General features: G+C 50.0%; 4 protein-coding genes across 4 annotated transcripts; all 4 read right to left on the reverse strand.

Moving 5' to 3' along the window:
- Positions 1–458: 458 nt before the first annotated feature.
- On the reverse strand, positions 459–2,016 carry J7337_004294 (uncharacterized protein; the record flags this gene model as incomplete). The annotated part of the gene is made up of 2 exons (XM_044821989.1): positions 459–1,845; positions 1,895–2,016. 2 exons carry the CDS (start codon positions 2,014–2,016, stop codon positions 459–461), a joined length of 1,509 nt encoding a protein of 502 aa, XP_044683322.1.
- A 573-nt stretch (positions 2,017–2,589) lies between these two features.
- On the reverse strand, positions 2,590–3,248 carry J7337_004295 (uncharacterized protein; the record flags this gene model as incomplete). Its single annotated transcript, XM_044821990.1, has 2 exons — positions 2,590–3,101; positions 3,239–3,248. 2 exons carry the CDS (start codon positions 3,246–3,248, stop codon positions 2,590–2,592), a joined length of 522 nt encoding a protein of 173 aa, XP_044683323.1.
- A 334-nt stretch (positions 3,249–3,582) lies between these two features.
- On the reverse strand, positions 3,583–5,398 carry J7337_004296 (uncharacterized protein; the record flags this gene model as incomplete). The annotated part of the gene is made up of 2 exons (XM_044821991.1): positions 3,583–4,918; positions 5,232–5,398. The coding sequence occupies 2 exons, from the start codon at positions 5,396–5,398 to the stop codon at positions 3,583–3,585; spliced, it is 1,503 nt and encodes a 500-aa protein (XP_044683324.1).
- A 1,988-nt stretch (positions 5,399–7,386) lies between these two features.
- On the reverse strand, positions 7,387–9,152 carry SID1 (PAK- GC kinase Sid1; the record flags this gene model as incomplete). The annotated part of the gene is made up of 3 exons (XM_044821992.1): positions 7,387–7,458; positions 7,518–8,088; positions 8,143–9,152. 3 exons carry the CDS (start codon positions 9,150–9,152, stop codon positions 7,387–7,389), a joined length of 1,653 nt encoding a protein of 550 aa, XP_044683325.1.
- Between the last annotated feature and the right edge of the window lie 6,925 nt (positions 9,153–16,077).

The following is a 16,077-nucleotide window of genomic DNA, read 5'->3' on the forward strand; positions in this document are numbered from 1 at the left end:
GGGCTTATGGGTGGCTTGAATGAACGTTCTAGAATAACGCCTCGAGCAAAAGGGGTTACAATATTCTCATGTCGAACGTTGGTCCCTCTGGTGAGCTGAAGTAAAGTTTCCAACGCCTGAACAGGCACTCTAAGTGAGTGGTAAGGTGCACATCCACCATCCCCATTAATGGCGATTGAGAAACCTCTCCAATGGCAGATACACCAGGCAGGAGAGATTGCATAAGGAATTAAAGCCTCCAACTGGGCAGGCGATGTAAGACAACCCCCACAGCTATACTGATTCGGTCATATTTCGATATTGTGAATCCGAGTCTCTGTCAGACGTTCCAAGGCATCCAGAGGCACCAAGGTGCCATATACTATTGCTATTGGTTGTGCCGTGTAAGAGGTAATATAACTCTCCAGATTGTCGGGTTTAAGGACCATGCTACAGATCGTCTCACTCGGATTTTGGCATCAGAGATTGGTAAAATATTGGTCAGCTTTTTTCTCAACTTCCTGGGCATAGCTCGATATTCCCGCACGACCGGTGACGCCGTCCTCAGTGATGTAGTGATCGATCAAATCGGGTGACACCCACTCGAAGTACACGTTTTTGACAGTGACCAGAGAGTGGGGAACCTCCCTCACAGCTGAGCTGAAGTCTCCCCAAGCTTGCATAACCTCGCATGCATCGTTTTCCTCCTGACCTGGCGGTGCAAAAGGGAGCACCTTCTCTTTCTCTGACAAAACGATAATCTTGGCTTTTTGAGACACGTACTTGGCTGTCAGAACAGCAGGCAGAGAACCGACTTTGTTGCTAACCGCGGCTGTTCTGTCGATCAGATCCGCCCCGATGAGCACAATATCTATGTCCTTTGCTGCGATGCCAACACTTGCATCAGTGTGGATTATCAAGCGGGTCTTGGCCTTGGAATTGTTGGCACATGAAGCAATTGACTGTGCCATCTTGACACCTTCGAAGAGTGGTCGGGATTCGAGCACATGAACCTCCACAGGTCGCGAAGTATTTCCCATAATGTGAGTAATGGCCGAGGTGATAGTTGAGCTAGAGGAGAAGGTAAGGATCTTGAGTGGCCCGTCTCCCGACAGATGCTGCTCTATGAAAGTCTGGAACACCGCGCCCGTTCTTGAAGTGGTATTCTGTCGGTCGCGGGCGTAATCCCCCAAGGCTCTGACGATATTATCGATCGAGCTCTTATCTGGTGGGCCGCGGGGTGGGATTCCGTCTTGAACTATGTCCAAAGCTGATAGAACAACGTTCAAGATAGATGCGCCCATACTTTCTCGCCCGTTCTTCCAGAGGTGCCATCCCGCAAACCTGATATTGTTCCACCACTGAACTTGGTCAGTGAAATCGACTTGCTTCATGACATCGATGTATGTATCGAGAGCCTTGGTGGCTAGCTGGCGCGCTCCGCTTTCGTGATCTTCCTGCAGAGCGACCAAGCCCCGGCTAAGAGTGTTGCCTGCCTCTTGGCCCAAGTCAACGTTGAACCATACCCTTCTAAGACTCTCTAGGATGCGCGGAACACCTTCAAAGTCATCTGAGTCGTTGATTGCATCTGGATCGAACCATTCGTACCCCTCATGCTCCCAGTCAATTTTGATGCCAGCCTCACCGCGGCCACCGTCGCTCTCGGATTTGAGGAGAAAACCGAAAGGGTTGACAGTCCACTCTCTTCCAATAGACTCATCAGCGAACGAGAAGGGTTTGCCCTTCCGAAAAAGGCGTAAAGAGTCATGCGCAAGAGTTGTTTCCTCAGCAAGTTCCCTCCAGGCTGTGGCAAGAGGATCCGCGTCAGTGTCATCTACACTTCCAGAAATGCCTGCATATTTGTGCCTTAGTATGTAAGCACGGGTTCACTGATAAGGTAATACACTTTGCTTACTGATATGTGTTTACGTGACTGCTCCGGCGGAAGAGAGCAACCTGGGGTTTCTTGGCCTCACCGTCAGCGGGGAATCTGAAGATGAAGCTCGTCGCGACCTCTCTGTGCTTGAGAGGTGCCATTCGTGACAAAAGACTGCAGATCTTGGACGGTCAAAGATGACAACGGGAGATCAAGTGCATGCCGTGGGTCGGTTGACAAGCGAAAAGATGAGACGTTAGGATGCCGAGTAGGATTTTCGTGGGTGAGACAATTGCTACCTTACGCGTGGGAACCCAATGGAAGGGAGGAAGGAAGATTGCGAATACCTTACCACATGCTTCATCACATGACTGTCACACGTCACTCTTCTCAATTACATCAAGACAGAAGCGACACTCATGAATTCAGTTACCAGGAATACCCTTGTCTGTCTTATTTCCATGTTTGAACCCGATCATGTTCGTGGAGAATCCCAATTTGAACCACGCTTGGGCCGATAGGTCGTTGGCCATTTACCATTAGAGGACATTTAATTGTCCGTCATCAACACCTAAATCATCGTGACTGCGTATCCTACATTCAGATGCCCCTAGGATAGTCTCTCAAATACCCATTAGAATTAAACCTCAAAAGCATCAACTTTTGTTCTGTAAGTAAAAAAAACCCAATATCAGTCGCCAACTTTTGTTGCTCACGGGGCGCCCAACTCCAACTCAAATGAGATACCCATTATTAGATTGCCAATCGACATCAATCCACGAAACCAACTCATTATATAATATGTGGCCTTGATCAACAAGAATAGGCTGCTGAAGTGCCTCTGATGTCAGCTTATCTGACCATTGCTGTCCCATGTCAACATGCGATCGATTTGCGATCGGATCGTAGGTGGTCGTAGTCTGTGTCATGTTGACGGAACGTGTTGCAGTGCTCATGTCAACAGGGATAGGAAGACGCTGCACAAGAACGCGAAGATCCCGAAGCACCGTAGCACAGTCCCGGCCGTAGTTGCTACCAACTCGACTCTCATCCTCGAACCTCCCAATCACAAAGTCGAGGTCAAGTGAACGAACCTTCTCACTCCGAGAAGACGGGCACAGATCCTCTACCAGCTGCTGTAACATCAATACTATGGCAGCGTTAAAAATGAAGTGAAGACCGGCTTGGAGCAGCTTTCGAGGATGATTGACAAGTAGGATCTGTCGAGCGAGCTGAATGTTGTGTTCTGCTGATGATATGCATCGCTTCAGTAGAGGTAGTTGCGGATGTGAACTCAAGGAACACTGTCGCGAGACCAGCTTTTCCGCGAATGACTTTTTAACCAAGGCGAAGAAAACGGGGCGGACAGTCAAGATTATTAACTAAGGGACATGTTAGTCTAGCCTCGAAAGACATTGGGAAATGGAGAAATTGCCTGGTTGTAGTGCATGTGCAGCAAGCAAGTGGCTGGGTCATCGCTCAACCCGTTACTTGCGAGCTGCACCGTAGGTGGGAGTTTTAGACACCACCCGTCGAGCATACTGATCTCCCCTTCGAGGCTTCTCACAGGTCTTACGGCGTCTTCTGAAGGGGAAATGCGATACGTATTGCACACGATATGGCATGATATCCTTGAAAGCTCAACATGAGCTTTGAGACCCTCTGCTGGAGGCATAGACCTATCGAATGAAGTTAGCCAGAGCGAGGGGGCAGACAAACGGGGATACCTACGGAGCATCGCAAGGAAGGGGCAACCGGATTGCGTCGTCCATGATGGTCGGGGGTCTCCCCATGAGGCAGCTTAAATAGCGATCCAGTACATACAGCGTCCAGAATACGCGTTTGCCACTCTCGTCAAGCCAGCCCCTATGTGCGCCGTGCATGATGCTGATGTGCATAGCGTTACTCACGCAAATATATGCGGCATCACGGCGGTTCATCTCTATCAGGTAGAACCCCATTAATGTCAACACCGATACTTCGTTGGGCGTAAAGCGTGTAATGTCAAGCGGGTTCCCGAGGAGCATACGGGCCCGACTGAAGTAGTTCTCACTGAGATGAGGGTCTATAGAGATATCCTGAGGCGGCATGATCATGGCTTGAGATACCACAGCAAATGCAGTCTGATAGAAAGCCAAATGACGGCACTTAGCGAGACGTAAGTTTACCGAGTCTCGTTCCATGGATGGTATTGTCGGTGTCGAAGAGAGATCCCCCCACCAGTAGATTCCTCCGCTTGGCCATTGGCAGTTACCGTCTTGGATGAAGTAACGAAGCTCGGATAACATTGAGTCCATCTCTGAGGGTGTAGGAAACCATGTCGGGTCAACGTCTCGATCATGCAAAGGTCGCGAGTCGTAGGTCTGGTAACGACCGAGACTTGATAAAAACGCACTTCCATCAGAACCTGGACGCAGATTTTGATACGCGAGAGGCAGAACTGTAGTCATGAATTCCTTCAAGTAGTCGAGGAAAGTTGCGCCGCTGGTCTCACCTAGGAAACGAGCATAGCCGTCAGGGTCATGCAAAAGGCGACCCTCGGTTGATACCAAGTTCTCCTCGTCATCCTGCCGATTTTGAGGCGTCGCCCCGGGATGTGAAAGCTGGATAGAATGTGTTCGAGATAATCCATAGCTGGGTTCCTGTATTCGAGTATCTGATAGCTGAGGTTGAAGATGAAGATGAGGCGGCTGTTGCTGGAATTGTCGATGTATACTGGGATACTGAAGCTGAGGAAGCTCAGGAGGCACTCGCCCGATATGCGTTGTTGCATCTATCGTTGGCGTTGTCTGTGCCGCTAGACTAACAGCCGATGATCCAATTTCATGGTTAGAGGCGGTCCAACCAAGCAAATCTGAAAGTTCTTGGCGGCTTGCAGAATCCGGGACGGCGTTTGATACAGCTGCTGGGACAGTGTCTCGAAGAACACGTTCATAGAGCTCGACCTTGTGTTTCAAATCCTCGAGCTCTGAGCGCGTGATGCTCACCTTCTCAACAGGCAGAGGGTATATGCAGTCGCGCGAAGAGGATTGGCATTGGCGACACGGGTGCTCACCAGAGCACCTGACTCTTCTCACATTGCAAGCATTGCACCTTTTCAGCGAGACGTGTGTTAGATAAAGACGTGAGCTTCTCTTATGATGATGATATGACTGTAAGTCAGTGACATGAGGGGAAAACCTCAGTCAAGCTTGACGTACGTCTGCCGAAACGCAGGAATAATTGAGTATAATTGAAGTGAAATTGATACATCGATAGATGTTACATAAAAGAAGATTGATACAAACAAACCGATTGCAGGATATACTGATTGAATAGACAGCTACAGTAGTGTGGTACTGTAGATGGGTAGACACATGGAAACTAATCAACTTACGCTGTAGCGACACGCTTGCGATGCTCGGGAGCAACCTTGTGCCGGCGGGGATTGACAGGAAGCCGTCGTGGATTATGGGAGGCAGAGGCAGAAACAGAGAGGGAAGCCCGAGGTCGAGCCGATTGTGGTCCAGTTGCAGTTGGGCCAGAGTCGTCGGGATGCTTCATGGCTTAGTCGTTCGTGAGTTTCCGTTTCCAAGAGGAGAACACTCGTCGTTTAGTTACTCTCAGAGAACTGAGAACCAGTCAGCCCCTGCCTGCTAAGAAGCTAGGGACCAAGCAAGAGTGCTGCTACCAGTGCCAGGTTAGTACAGGTGACAGTACCACTTTAGGGGCCGTCGCTCAGAAAAGATCGGATTGCATTGGATGTCGATGTCGATGTCCCCCACCCGAAAGGATTCTCATAATGTTCAACCGCTGTTGGTGCGGAAATTTGGGAGGGAAGCCGGAATCAGTCAATCAATTATGGAGAGTTCATATCGCCAGAAATATCACCTCGACCTGGATCGCCTCGCTTGCGGCACGGTTCGTTGAACCCTGCAGACTATTCCGACTGTCGCGCTCCGCTCTGCTCTGCCTGCGGCAATGGCCCGAGCAACAAGGCCTGCACAGACTCGACTCTGATTTCAACTTCGTTCTATTCACGGCTTTTCCCTGCAAAGAAAGACACTCTCAGACCTGTCGATTGGTATGTCCGCTGCGTGTGTGTATGTATGTAGGTAGGTAGGCATATCAATGCGCATGCTGACACATGGTTGATCTCTGTTTGAATAACTCCAACGCTAAGCCGAGGTAGTTAGTTAGCACTACTTAACCTGCATGGAATAAGACGGAACAACGTCGCTTTGACAAGGGCTTGCAACCTTGTCAGCTTCATCTTGAGACTCGACCGTTGATTGCTTACACAAGCAAAACTCTTTACCTCCTGCACAAAACTCAATAGGGGAACTCGTTGAGTGTCAGTATGTAGCTAGCAGTGATGTTGTTGGGCTCTGCCTTTGACGCATTCCTAACATCCATGCTTTGACCTCTTTCTTTATGCATGCAAAAAAAAAAAAAAACGACAACGACGACGACGACCCTTGTTGTGAAAGATCTTGGCATATATTCTTTGCAGGTTTCTTTAATTTGCTAGTCCGCCTTGCATCTGTGGACAACTATACGACGTCGTAGACCAGAACGGAAGAGAATACCTAGGTATGTTTCTCAGCAAGTGGGTGTGCAGCCAAATGCTGGGATGACCGGCCCGCCTCTGCATGGCATCTCGACAGCGTGAAACTTTTGCAACGGTCTTTCCGAGATATGAAATAATGACTCAACACCAGCGAGTCAATTTGTCAATCTCAAGTGAAAGCATGGGGGGCCTCGCTGTGGGAGCAAATTGTCAGAGGCCCGTTCAAGCACAAGCAGGTCATGCGCTTCCATATAGTCCTGATAGCTCTGCCTAAAAGATAACATTGCCGGCCGGGCGATTCCCATCGTTATTGCCAATTGCAGAGGCTCACTCCGTTTGGTGTAACGGAGATACTACGTTTAACGGTCAATAACAACACTTGGTGCAGTGCTGGCCAAGACTTATGAAGTCATCCCGAGTACTGAATCTTACGGCAACTAGCCCACGAGGGGGTATCACTGGAAATCAGAAAGAACAAAACGGGCAGTCGGTAGACTGGCATTCGTGAAATGGGCGACAGACATGCAGCGTGATGCCGACTTATATCACCTGAGGAGCGGCCAGTAACAGTGCGTTGGAAATGTGGCAACTGGAATAAGCTTAAGGAGACATACCAAAAATGGAGAGTTGCAAGCTCCTGTCAAGAGCAGCATCGATGCTGAGATGTGACAATGGATGCATGGCACACAGAGAATGGAAATTGGAGGTTGTAAATAACTTTTTTCAATGCCGTGGTGGGGCTCTAACAAAATCTACAGAACATCAAAAGGAATAAATAAAATCCAACTTTTGTCTCCTAATTCGCAGTATGTACTGTAAACGATAATGGCGATAGAAAATAACAAATAACAGAGGATATAGTAAATAAATAAAAAATGACTTAAGCGGCAGGACTGCTCTTTTCAGTCCAGTCAGCTATTTTCGCTGCCCTTGCAAACCCATTACAAACGTAGGTATCCATTCATTCGTGCTGTCATAACATTTATTGCTTGAAGATAGATTGAACAATCTCGCCTGAGCGAGTGCCCAGGACGGAGAGGAGGGTGTCGCTCAGCTAGAGACAATGTTAGTGTCTATCGAATGAACATGATCAATTCACGGTGGATCACTTACCCCGTGAGTACCCTCGCAGCAGCCCTGCAGCCAGACGCCAGAGTCGTCGGCAACAGTGCCAGGGGAGAACTTGACTCGGTAATCCCTTCCGACGGCCAGCTTGCGCTCGCCATCTTGTGTCTCGACGTTCCAGCCGTTGACGCCCTTAGGGGACTCGTTGCGTCCCGATACGGTCTTGGGGAGCATTGTCCATGCGTCCTTGAGCATGTCGACGTGAGCGCTTCGCTTGTAACCGGTGGCGGCAACAATCAGATCAACTTCAAAAGTCTCCTGGTCGACGAAGCCATCGAGAGGGCCATCGTTAACGCGTTGGACCTTGATCTCGAGAGCGTCGCCCTTGGTGTCGACGCTGGCAATCTCACGGCCAGCGAGAATTCTGTGGGGCCACTGTGTCTCGTCGTCGCTGATCTCACGCTTCTGGTCATACATCTTCTCGAAGAGGTGCTCAATGAGCTCCAGACGAACAACACCGTAGTTGGTGGCGCGAGCCTCAGTCAAAAGAGTCTCACGAGCCTTGACAGATCGTGGCCACAGGTTGTCAATGTACTCGGGGTTGAAGATGGAGTTGACGCTGTAGGTCATGGTCAGCAGAGGTTCCTATAACGGACAACTGTGCACAACTTACAATGGAGAGTCATCACTGGGGCGCAGGAATTCCTGGCGCATGATGAGGTATGTTTTGGAGTTGGGGTACAGGCTCTGGACGTTGTTGAAGATCTCGGCGGCACTCTGGCCAGCACCGATGACAGCAACGCGGTAAGGAGCGTTCTGCTTGGCTAGGATCTGAGGGGCGTAGTTGGCGAATTGGGAAGAGTGCAGGACACGAGGGTGCTTAGCAGGGAGGCTCTTGGGGAGCGAAGGCTGGCCACCAGCAGCAACAAGAACGTGACGGCTGCGGAAAGACTGGACCTGGCCAGACTTGCCATTGCGAGCCTGAACGGTGAAAGTCTTGACGGCACCGGCCTCCTTGCTCTCGGGGGAGATAGAGAGAACCTCGTTGTTGTAGCTAACAACATGGTCAAACCAAGAAGAGCACCAGCGAAGGTAGTCCTCGTATTCAGTGCGGGCAGGGAGGAAAGTGCTCAAGTTGGTAAAGTCAACAAGACGACCCTGACGGTGGAGGTAGTTAAGGAAAGTAAACTCAGATCGGGGGTTGCGAAGAGTGGCTAGATCCTTGATAAAGGAGATTTGCATCTTGGCTCCAGGGAGCAGCATACCGGCGTGCCAAGCGAACTTGGTCTGCTTTTCCAGGAATAGAACCTTGGGAGCTGCGCCATCAGGGCGAAGCTTCTTGCCCTCGGCGATGGCATCGTGAATAGCGACGGCTACGGCCAAAGATGCGGGGCCGAAGCCAGCGCAGATGAGGTCAAACTCAGAATCCGCGGGAGCGGACTCGAGATAAGGAGATCTCTCCTTGTGAACTCGGGGTCCATGGCGGGCAGCAGGGGCAGCTCCGTTTCCGTTGCTGGTGCTGGTGCCGTTGACATGACCGTTGTGGCCGTTAGTAATACCGTTGGTGCCATTTGTGCCATTTGTGCCATTTGTGCCGCTGTGACCGTTGGTAGTACCGTTGGTGGTACCGTTGGAGACCGGGGCCTCGGAGCCGTTGAATGAAACCTCGCTGTGGGGTGACATGATGACTGATTGCTGGTGAAGAGGGGTATAGATAGGTCTAGAATTGTAATAGAATCTTTAAATGCAGACCAAATTTTATAGCACAAACTTTGTGTCTATGAGATTTGGCGAATTCAAAGTCGTGACGTGTGAGAAACCAGGAAGAGGTCCACCAAGTGAATGGGAGACTATGAGGAATAAATCCGGTTTGCAGAAGCTCTTGTTCCTTCTCGAGAACCAGATATCACCCAATCTGATCAATATGGTGCACAGATTGGAGAATTGATGCAGATGAGCTTCATATAATGGATAAACGGTCGAATCAAGTTTCCAATGTCCGGATTGTGGTAGGGGCAAAAGTGACACTATCAGGGTCTAACTTTGAATAGAGATGTTAAAAGAGCTTTAGGTAGTACCGCCGAGGCTTTGGAGAAGCTTCGTCAATGAAGATAGAAAGAACAGAAGAACGGAGTAGTTCCGAGAGATGGGGGAGATATGGCATTTTGTAGTTCAGACGGGGATGGGATCTACAAGCTATTTCCTTGGTCCCATATTGCGTGCCATATTCTTATTCGGAGTCAAACTAAGCTACAGACCCTCAAAAGAAGCAAGCAAGAAAGTACATACAAGCTCACGGCGAAGCTGTAGTCGAGCGAGGTACACTGCATTACATGACGAGACGCCTGCTGGCGCTGGACACGCCTCTCTAGGTATGTACATGGAGGAGGCGGATACGAGTACATGGAGCTTCTCCATGGCTAATACAACCTCGTCAAGCTCGTACGTACATACTTGGGGAGGTACATTTGCGATGGAGCCATGATACATAAAAAAACCATCTACGATGGAGACACTACTACACTGAGCCGGGAAGAAGACAACTAGCTAGCCCACTGGAGACTGGGCCTTTACTATGGGCTGGGCTGGGCCGAGCACGGCGGCGGCCAAGCCAAGGCGTGGAGCCGCCGGTGCCAAGCAAGCGTGCAAAAAGCATAGCGAGCGGCAGAATGGAAGCCGGGTCAGGCCAGAAATTCTTCAGAACGTGAAATGAGAATGAGAGTGGTGACGGAATCCATTGCTGTTAACGTCAGTCAACGTGACTCTGGTTAGTAGGTAGTGAATAAGACCAGGACTAAGCCCAAGCCTAGGCCCTCTAGAGAGAGGGTGGGATCGGGAAATGGTGGGGGGTGGGCTAATTGCCCTGCTGCATAGAAAACACCAACCTTTTCAAGCTTTAGCTCGGAGGGGTCCTGTAAGCCATTTCGGGCTTCTATTTTGTTTTTGTTTTCGTGACTGTTTCAGTTTCTCTGTTGAAGCTTTGTCCTGTGTTGGACCTCGTGAAGTGGGAGAGAGAGCATAGCACTCATATACATAACCTGCGATGCTCTCATCATACTTCTCAGGGCTCATGTCGACACTCGATCAACTGAAGCAGCAATCATCATAAAAGAGTGTTCTAAAGACATAGGCACAGCATGGTTACAGGATTGCCTCATGCAGGACCCGTCTGGGCTGGGTTCTAATGGTTGTGTCAAAACTTCAAAGGCTCTGTCAGCCGCTGCAGGATGGGCGACACGATACAATAAGACGACAGGCTAGGCCAGTCATCGGTCTGCAAGGGATGGAAAATGGATGGAAAATGTCGCGCAGTCAATGGCTCTGCGGCCTCATCCTCCACATCCATGGCCGCGGCGTGCCTCGTGGACCCTCCTCGTGGGACTTCATCAACGCCGTGAAGTTCCGTAGCGCTTGAGTGAGCTTCGAGGCGCCACTGCCCATTCATCATTTCCGAGCAGAATCACACTGGCTTGCGGGTCTAACCAAAGCTTCTCAACTAGCCAACCCGTCGCAAGCCCCCAAGCGTGGAGGGACCCTCCAGGGATGCGTGGCGGCAGTGGGTTGAGTCCGGCACTCGAGGTTGAATGAGGAAACGATGAGCATAAAATGGGCAGAGCAAAAGACCATGAGCAAGGGTTGAAGCATGTCAACAGGATACCCATACTCGTGGGTGAAGTTCAAGCAAAGTTTGTTTTTAGTTTATTGACGGACGATGATGATCAGTCTTGGAACCTACCTATATGGACGAATGCCGTAACGTAAAAGCTTAGGCCTTTCGCGAATGACGATCGATGTATGTTGACATCTTTAAATCGAGAGTGTGATTCAGTGTGTATGCCAATTCCTGGGCTTGAGAAGTCCCCTAATTCGACCTTATCGAGAGTCTGCAAACTCGAACTACTCCTTGACCCATGTTCTCTTACAAACCCTCGACTTCTACCACCTTCTACCCGGTGTTTTTCTTCAGCTTCATCTCTACAGCCGGGGTGTTTATGGCCACTTGCGTCTCAAGACGGTGGCAGGAGGAAGTGGAGGTTCCTGGATTACGGGCAAACTAACCAAGGATACCCAGTAAAGAAGCGTAAGTATGGACGAATATGATGCGACGTCGGCGATGATCTTTGGTAAAAGATCAGATAAGATAGACATGGCAAAACAGCGTGCAAGCTTGGTGAACTCTGCAAACGTTGACGCCGCTGAGCAAGGATCAGACGGCCTTACTACTGGAAATATGCTTGCCATCCCAGCTGGCGTCACAAAAGGTGGAAGCAGCCGCAGTTCAAAGTCCAGTTCATTACCTGCTAACTGGGTCGATGCAGACCCTTGAAGACGCTACGCATTTTTGTTCCGTGGGATCGAGGCATGGGTTCGAAACGTCCAGTCTCGCCTGGGCCGATGACGGCTTTCTGCAGCCCCGTCACCCAAGCTCTTTCACACCGTTCAGACACGACGTCAATGCCATGGGTTGGGGGCAGAGAAAAACCTGACCAGCACAGGCACAGGACAGGAACGCACAGCCGCCAGCGTGCGGCGAAGAACGGCTTTGGTTTGACGGCGCCCACGCCAGAAGAGCCGATCACTCGAGTCTCGCAATGTCGTTCGACGAGAAGGAGGGGCAGTCCCGCAGAGAAGATGGAAGGTGGTTGGCAAAATGCTGATGATTGGAGTGTTGATGGGCGGCGAATACCTTGGGCTCCATTGTGGAGATGAGGGAATTATCTGATGATCTGATAAACCGGATCTGATAAGATCTAATTAGCCAGCTTACAGTAGCGTCGCGCACCAAACTCAAGTTGACTGGTTACCGACCTCCGAGCGGCCCAGGGGTCTTTTAGCACCAGATGGCCCCTGGTGCAGTGAGGTGGTGCTCCTGCTCGCAACCTAACCCCTGCAACAATTATGCTGTGTTTTTTCTTCTTGGGGACAGGTACCGACCGAATGAGCGCGAGCAAGCGGAGGGCAATTGTGAATGGAAGAAAAATTTTCTTCTCTGGTGAACAGAAGCTTATCCCTGTTAGACCATGGCACAGGCTTCTTGACCTACAAGCGCAAGCACTTGGCGTTGAATTTCCATCGGTTGATGAGCTGTCTAGAGCTGCATTTGCAACAGGGTCCTACGCCTGTGGGAGATAATCGGGCTAGCGGGTAATAATTTTGCAGAGGTCCATGGATTAACTGATTGATTAGATGCAAATGCGCTGGAGAAGCCATCTCAGACCGATAACGGTGCTTTCCGATATGCATAATCCATACAGCTGGGATAGGCCAGCATCGATGTTGCAATGACAGAAATCATGGAGAGCAGATATGCAACCATGGGACGACACGACTCTGGAAATACCCGTAGTATGGCTCGATACGATCGGCAAAACCGTAAGATGATGCCAATTGCGGGTGACGATGTTGCTTTTTCTTCGCCCCGTTGGACCCCTGTTTTCGTGACACTTTGCCGTGCTGTGATCTAGAACACCAAGCCAACGCTCCGGCAGTACCTGGCCTCACGGTTGGTTCGTACATCAGAGGATCTCGTACCCGTTTGCGATCCCATGTCCGAGGGTCCAAGTAGTACCTACAGTAGCCTCCCTCATGTCGTCAAATTATCCCAGCAATCGTCAGTTGAAACCCATGCCATAACCAGACACCTTAAGCGCTTCTGTCACCATGCACGTGAGAGGCAAAGCTTCTTCATGAGAAAAAGCAGAAATTTACGGGCAAAAGCGCTCGCTATTCAGCACAGTAAGAGAAGCCGCTTTGCCTTGCCGAGATCAGACTACAGTGATACCATGACAATGCATGCTCTAGCTGGAATTTGAACATGGGAATGAATGCACATGTAGCATACGAGGTTCGATCAAATTCGAATGTTGACTTTCCGCACAATGAGCGTGTTAAGCTTACAGGTTTGGTTGACACCATCTCATCTTGGCCACCCCTAGACTTGGCCAGAAGCTACGTCACAGGCTGCTCGAAAAGTTTCTAGCGGCGACCATTGTTTGATAATGTTTAAGGGAGGGCGCCTTTTCTCAACTTACAGGTGGTCAAGTAGTTTAAAAGATCTTGTAATTGACGAAGTATATTAACAGGACTTTCTTGACTTCCTGAATTACATAGAAATCACATATTCATTGGGTGGGCATGAGCACGGTTTCAACGTCAGGTATCTGTAAAATCCTGGCATCGACCGGAAGTTTTCGAAGCGAGAGCCATTGAACAGGTAGGTACATGGGAGGCCAGGGGGAGAGTACATCATTTTCATTTACGTGTACATTAGATTATCTGATTAGATTCGGGATCAAAAGATCGGCGAGTTTTTAGCACTCAATACTTATTAATAAACGAATGCAGGTTGCAGTCGAGGTACTTGGATATTTTCGACGAGCATGAATAGGGAATTGATCAATATGCAGTTACATAGCAGAGAAAAGAGGTAGCAACGATATCGTCCCATCCAAGATCAGAATATCTCAACACCAGAACAGAATTGACATTGAGATATGATCTTTGAGAATATTCATTCAGGGTAGCAAGCTCTGGGCTTCGATGAACGATGAGTGAGTGCATTGACCAATTCCGAGGAGCAGTACTGTAGTGGTTGGTCATAGCTCACACCCTCCCCTCCATTTCTCCACCTGCACCTTGCATCATCAAACACCAGGGTCAGAAAATCCACCATTATCACCGCCGTCCGCTTCATTGGGCATCGCATCATCACCCTCAACATTGCCCATCTAGCCCGTTTGCTTCATTAAAGCCGCAACGGGATCGACCACTCCGCCTGTGGCGATTCTGACTCGGCAGAAAGCCTGTCGTCTCGTTCGTGCTGTGCTCTCGGAGGTAGCCGTCAACCAGTCTGTCACAACCACAGCAACAACCTAGCAGGTGTTATTAACCTGACGGGTCTGGCATTTCTCCATAATCTCGGCTCGGTGTCCGCACTGCTCTTTTCCGCTTTATTCGTTTCAGCGCCGTGCTGCCGCTGTCGTTAGCTTCACTCTTCTCCCAAACCGTTATTCCCTCGGGAATCCGAGCCTGCGCCGACCGAATATGCGTTTTCCCATCCAGTCACTTTGGGGTTTGCCCTCATGGAGTGCCTCTTTTCCTGCTTCCGATTCCAACTTCGCTCACCACTGCTTCGTCTGGTCCAGAGGCATAGCTGCTTCCACCTAGTTGTCCCAACCTTAATCCATTGCTTCCTCCGGCCAGTCGTCACAGCCTTTCCCTCACCCAATGCGCTGCGTGGCACAATCACGCTGTGTTGATGGTTCCATCATCCTGACCAACCCAATCTAACCCACATCCCATATCGTAGACAAGGTAAAATGGCATACAACGTTCTCCTAACCCCGATCAATGCACATGCCATGCCCTTCAAAACCCCTCTCGCTTGTTCTACTCCCCCTCTTACACTAGGAAACATCAACATTTCTGGAAACCTCCCACGTTGACTAATATCGTTTCACTATCATGGTGTCGTGATCAACGTCACCCCACGTTTATAACTCTCTCCCGCCATTGCCCTTGGATATTGGAAATGCCCTCTATATGCTGGCTTCGACCCTGCCTGATCTCATCACCCCGTGACTCAACCGGCATGAGTCTATTTAGTTACCATGGGTTTTACAAGATTCGTTGTGTGCGATAGCTTACGGGAAGACGGATACCTGGACAGCACGCGTTCAAGCTCCCATGCCATTGTCCCAGACGAGTCTATTATGTGACTTAGACAACGCGCCTAGACACTGGTTAGTAGAGCCGAAAGTCACTGGTCAAGTTGGGGTCCCCCTTTTATCGCGGGTCGACCCGCCGAGGATCCCTTGTCCGCATAACCAAAAAGCAACACCGATGTCGACGACCCTCTACCCTCAATACGCATGCCGTCTTTCGGGTTGCTATCATCAGCCACGATCTCAACGTTATGCCTAGCTTCGAGATTTCCTCTAGTGCAGCGTCTCACATGCAGCGATTTGTTTTACCTTATAACCGCCATAAGCCTTCACGTAATCATTTGCTAGGCACCCTGGGGCCGTTGAACCTTACGTCGAGCCTCCTCAGGTGCCAAGAGAAATTGGCCTTTCCTTTTGGGGTCTGGCTTGCCGATCTGATTCGCAGTTATGATCAATCAAGTTACCCAATATGGACGAATGGATTTTGTAATCCAATGCCCATGAGAACTATCCCTTGGCAAGAAATTCATCCTCGCTTGAAGTTACACAGAGGCTATGCTCTTGTTGAACCAAGAGGCTGGACAGGTCTATTGTTGGTGTTCGAGTGGACTTTGTCATGATAACAAGATCAAGTTCACATAAACCGAGTCGTGACGCAATCTATTTTGAGCGGCTGCTCGCTCCACTGCTCATTTGACGCCGAAACTCAGGTATCCTGTGAGACATCACGCCGTTTGAATAAAAGCACCACTATCCCACGCACATGCGCCATATCCTGGTGCGGTTTTGGCATAAGACCAACGAGGTTGTCTTGCTCCCCACGCCAGCCACGGCCAGAGGTCCACCATAGATGTGCCCAAAACGGCAATCCAGGTATCTCGGCTCACACCATTGCACTTCAACCCTGACTGCACCACATCATTCATCATGGGTCGCGGTTTTAA

The sequence above is a fragment of the Fusarium musae genome, chromosome 3 (genome assembly GCF_019915245.1).
Source record: "Fusarium musae strain F31 chromosome 3, whole genome shotgun sequence".
NCBI classification, from domain to species: Eukaryota; Fungi; Ascomycota; class Sordariomycetes; order Hypocreales; family Nectriaceae; genus Fusarium; species Fusarium musae.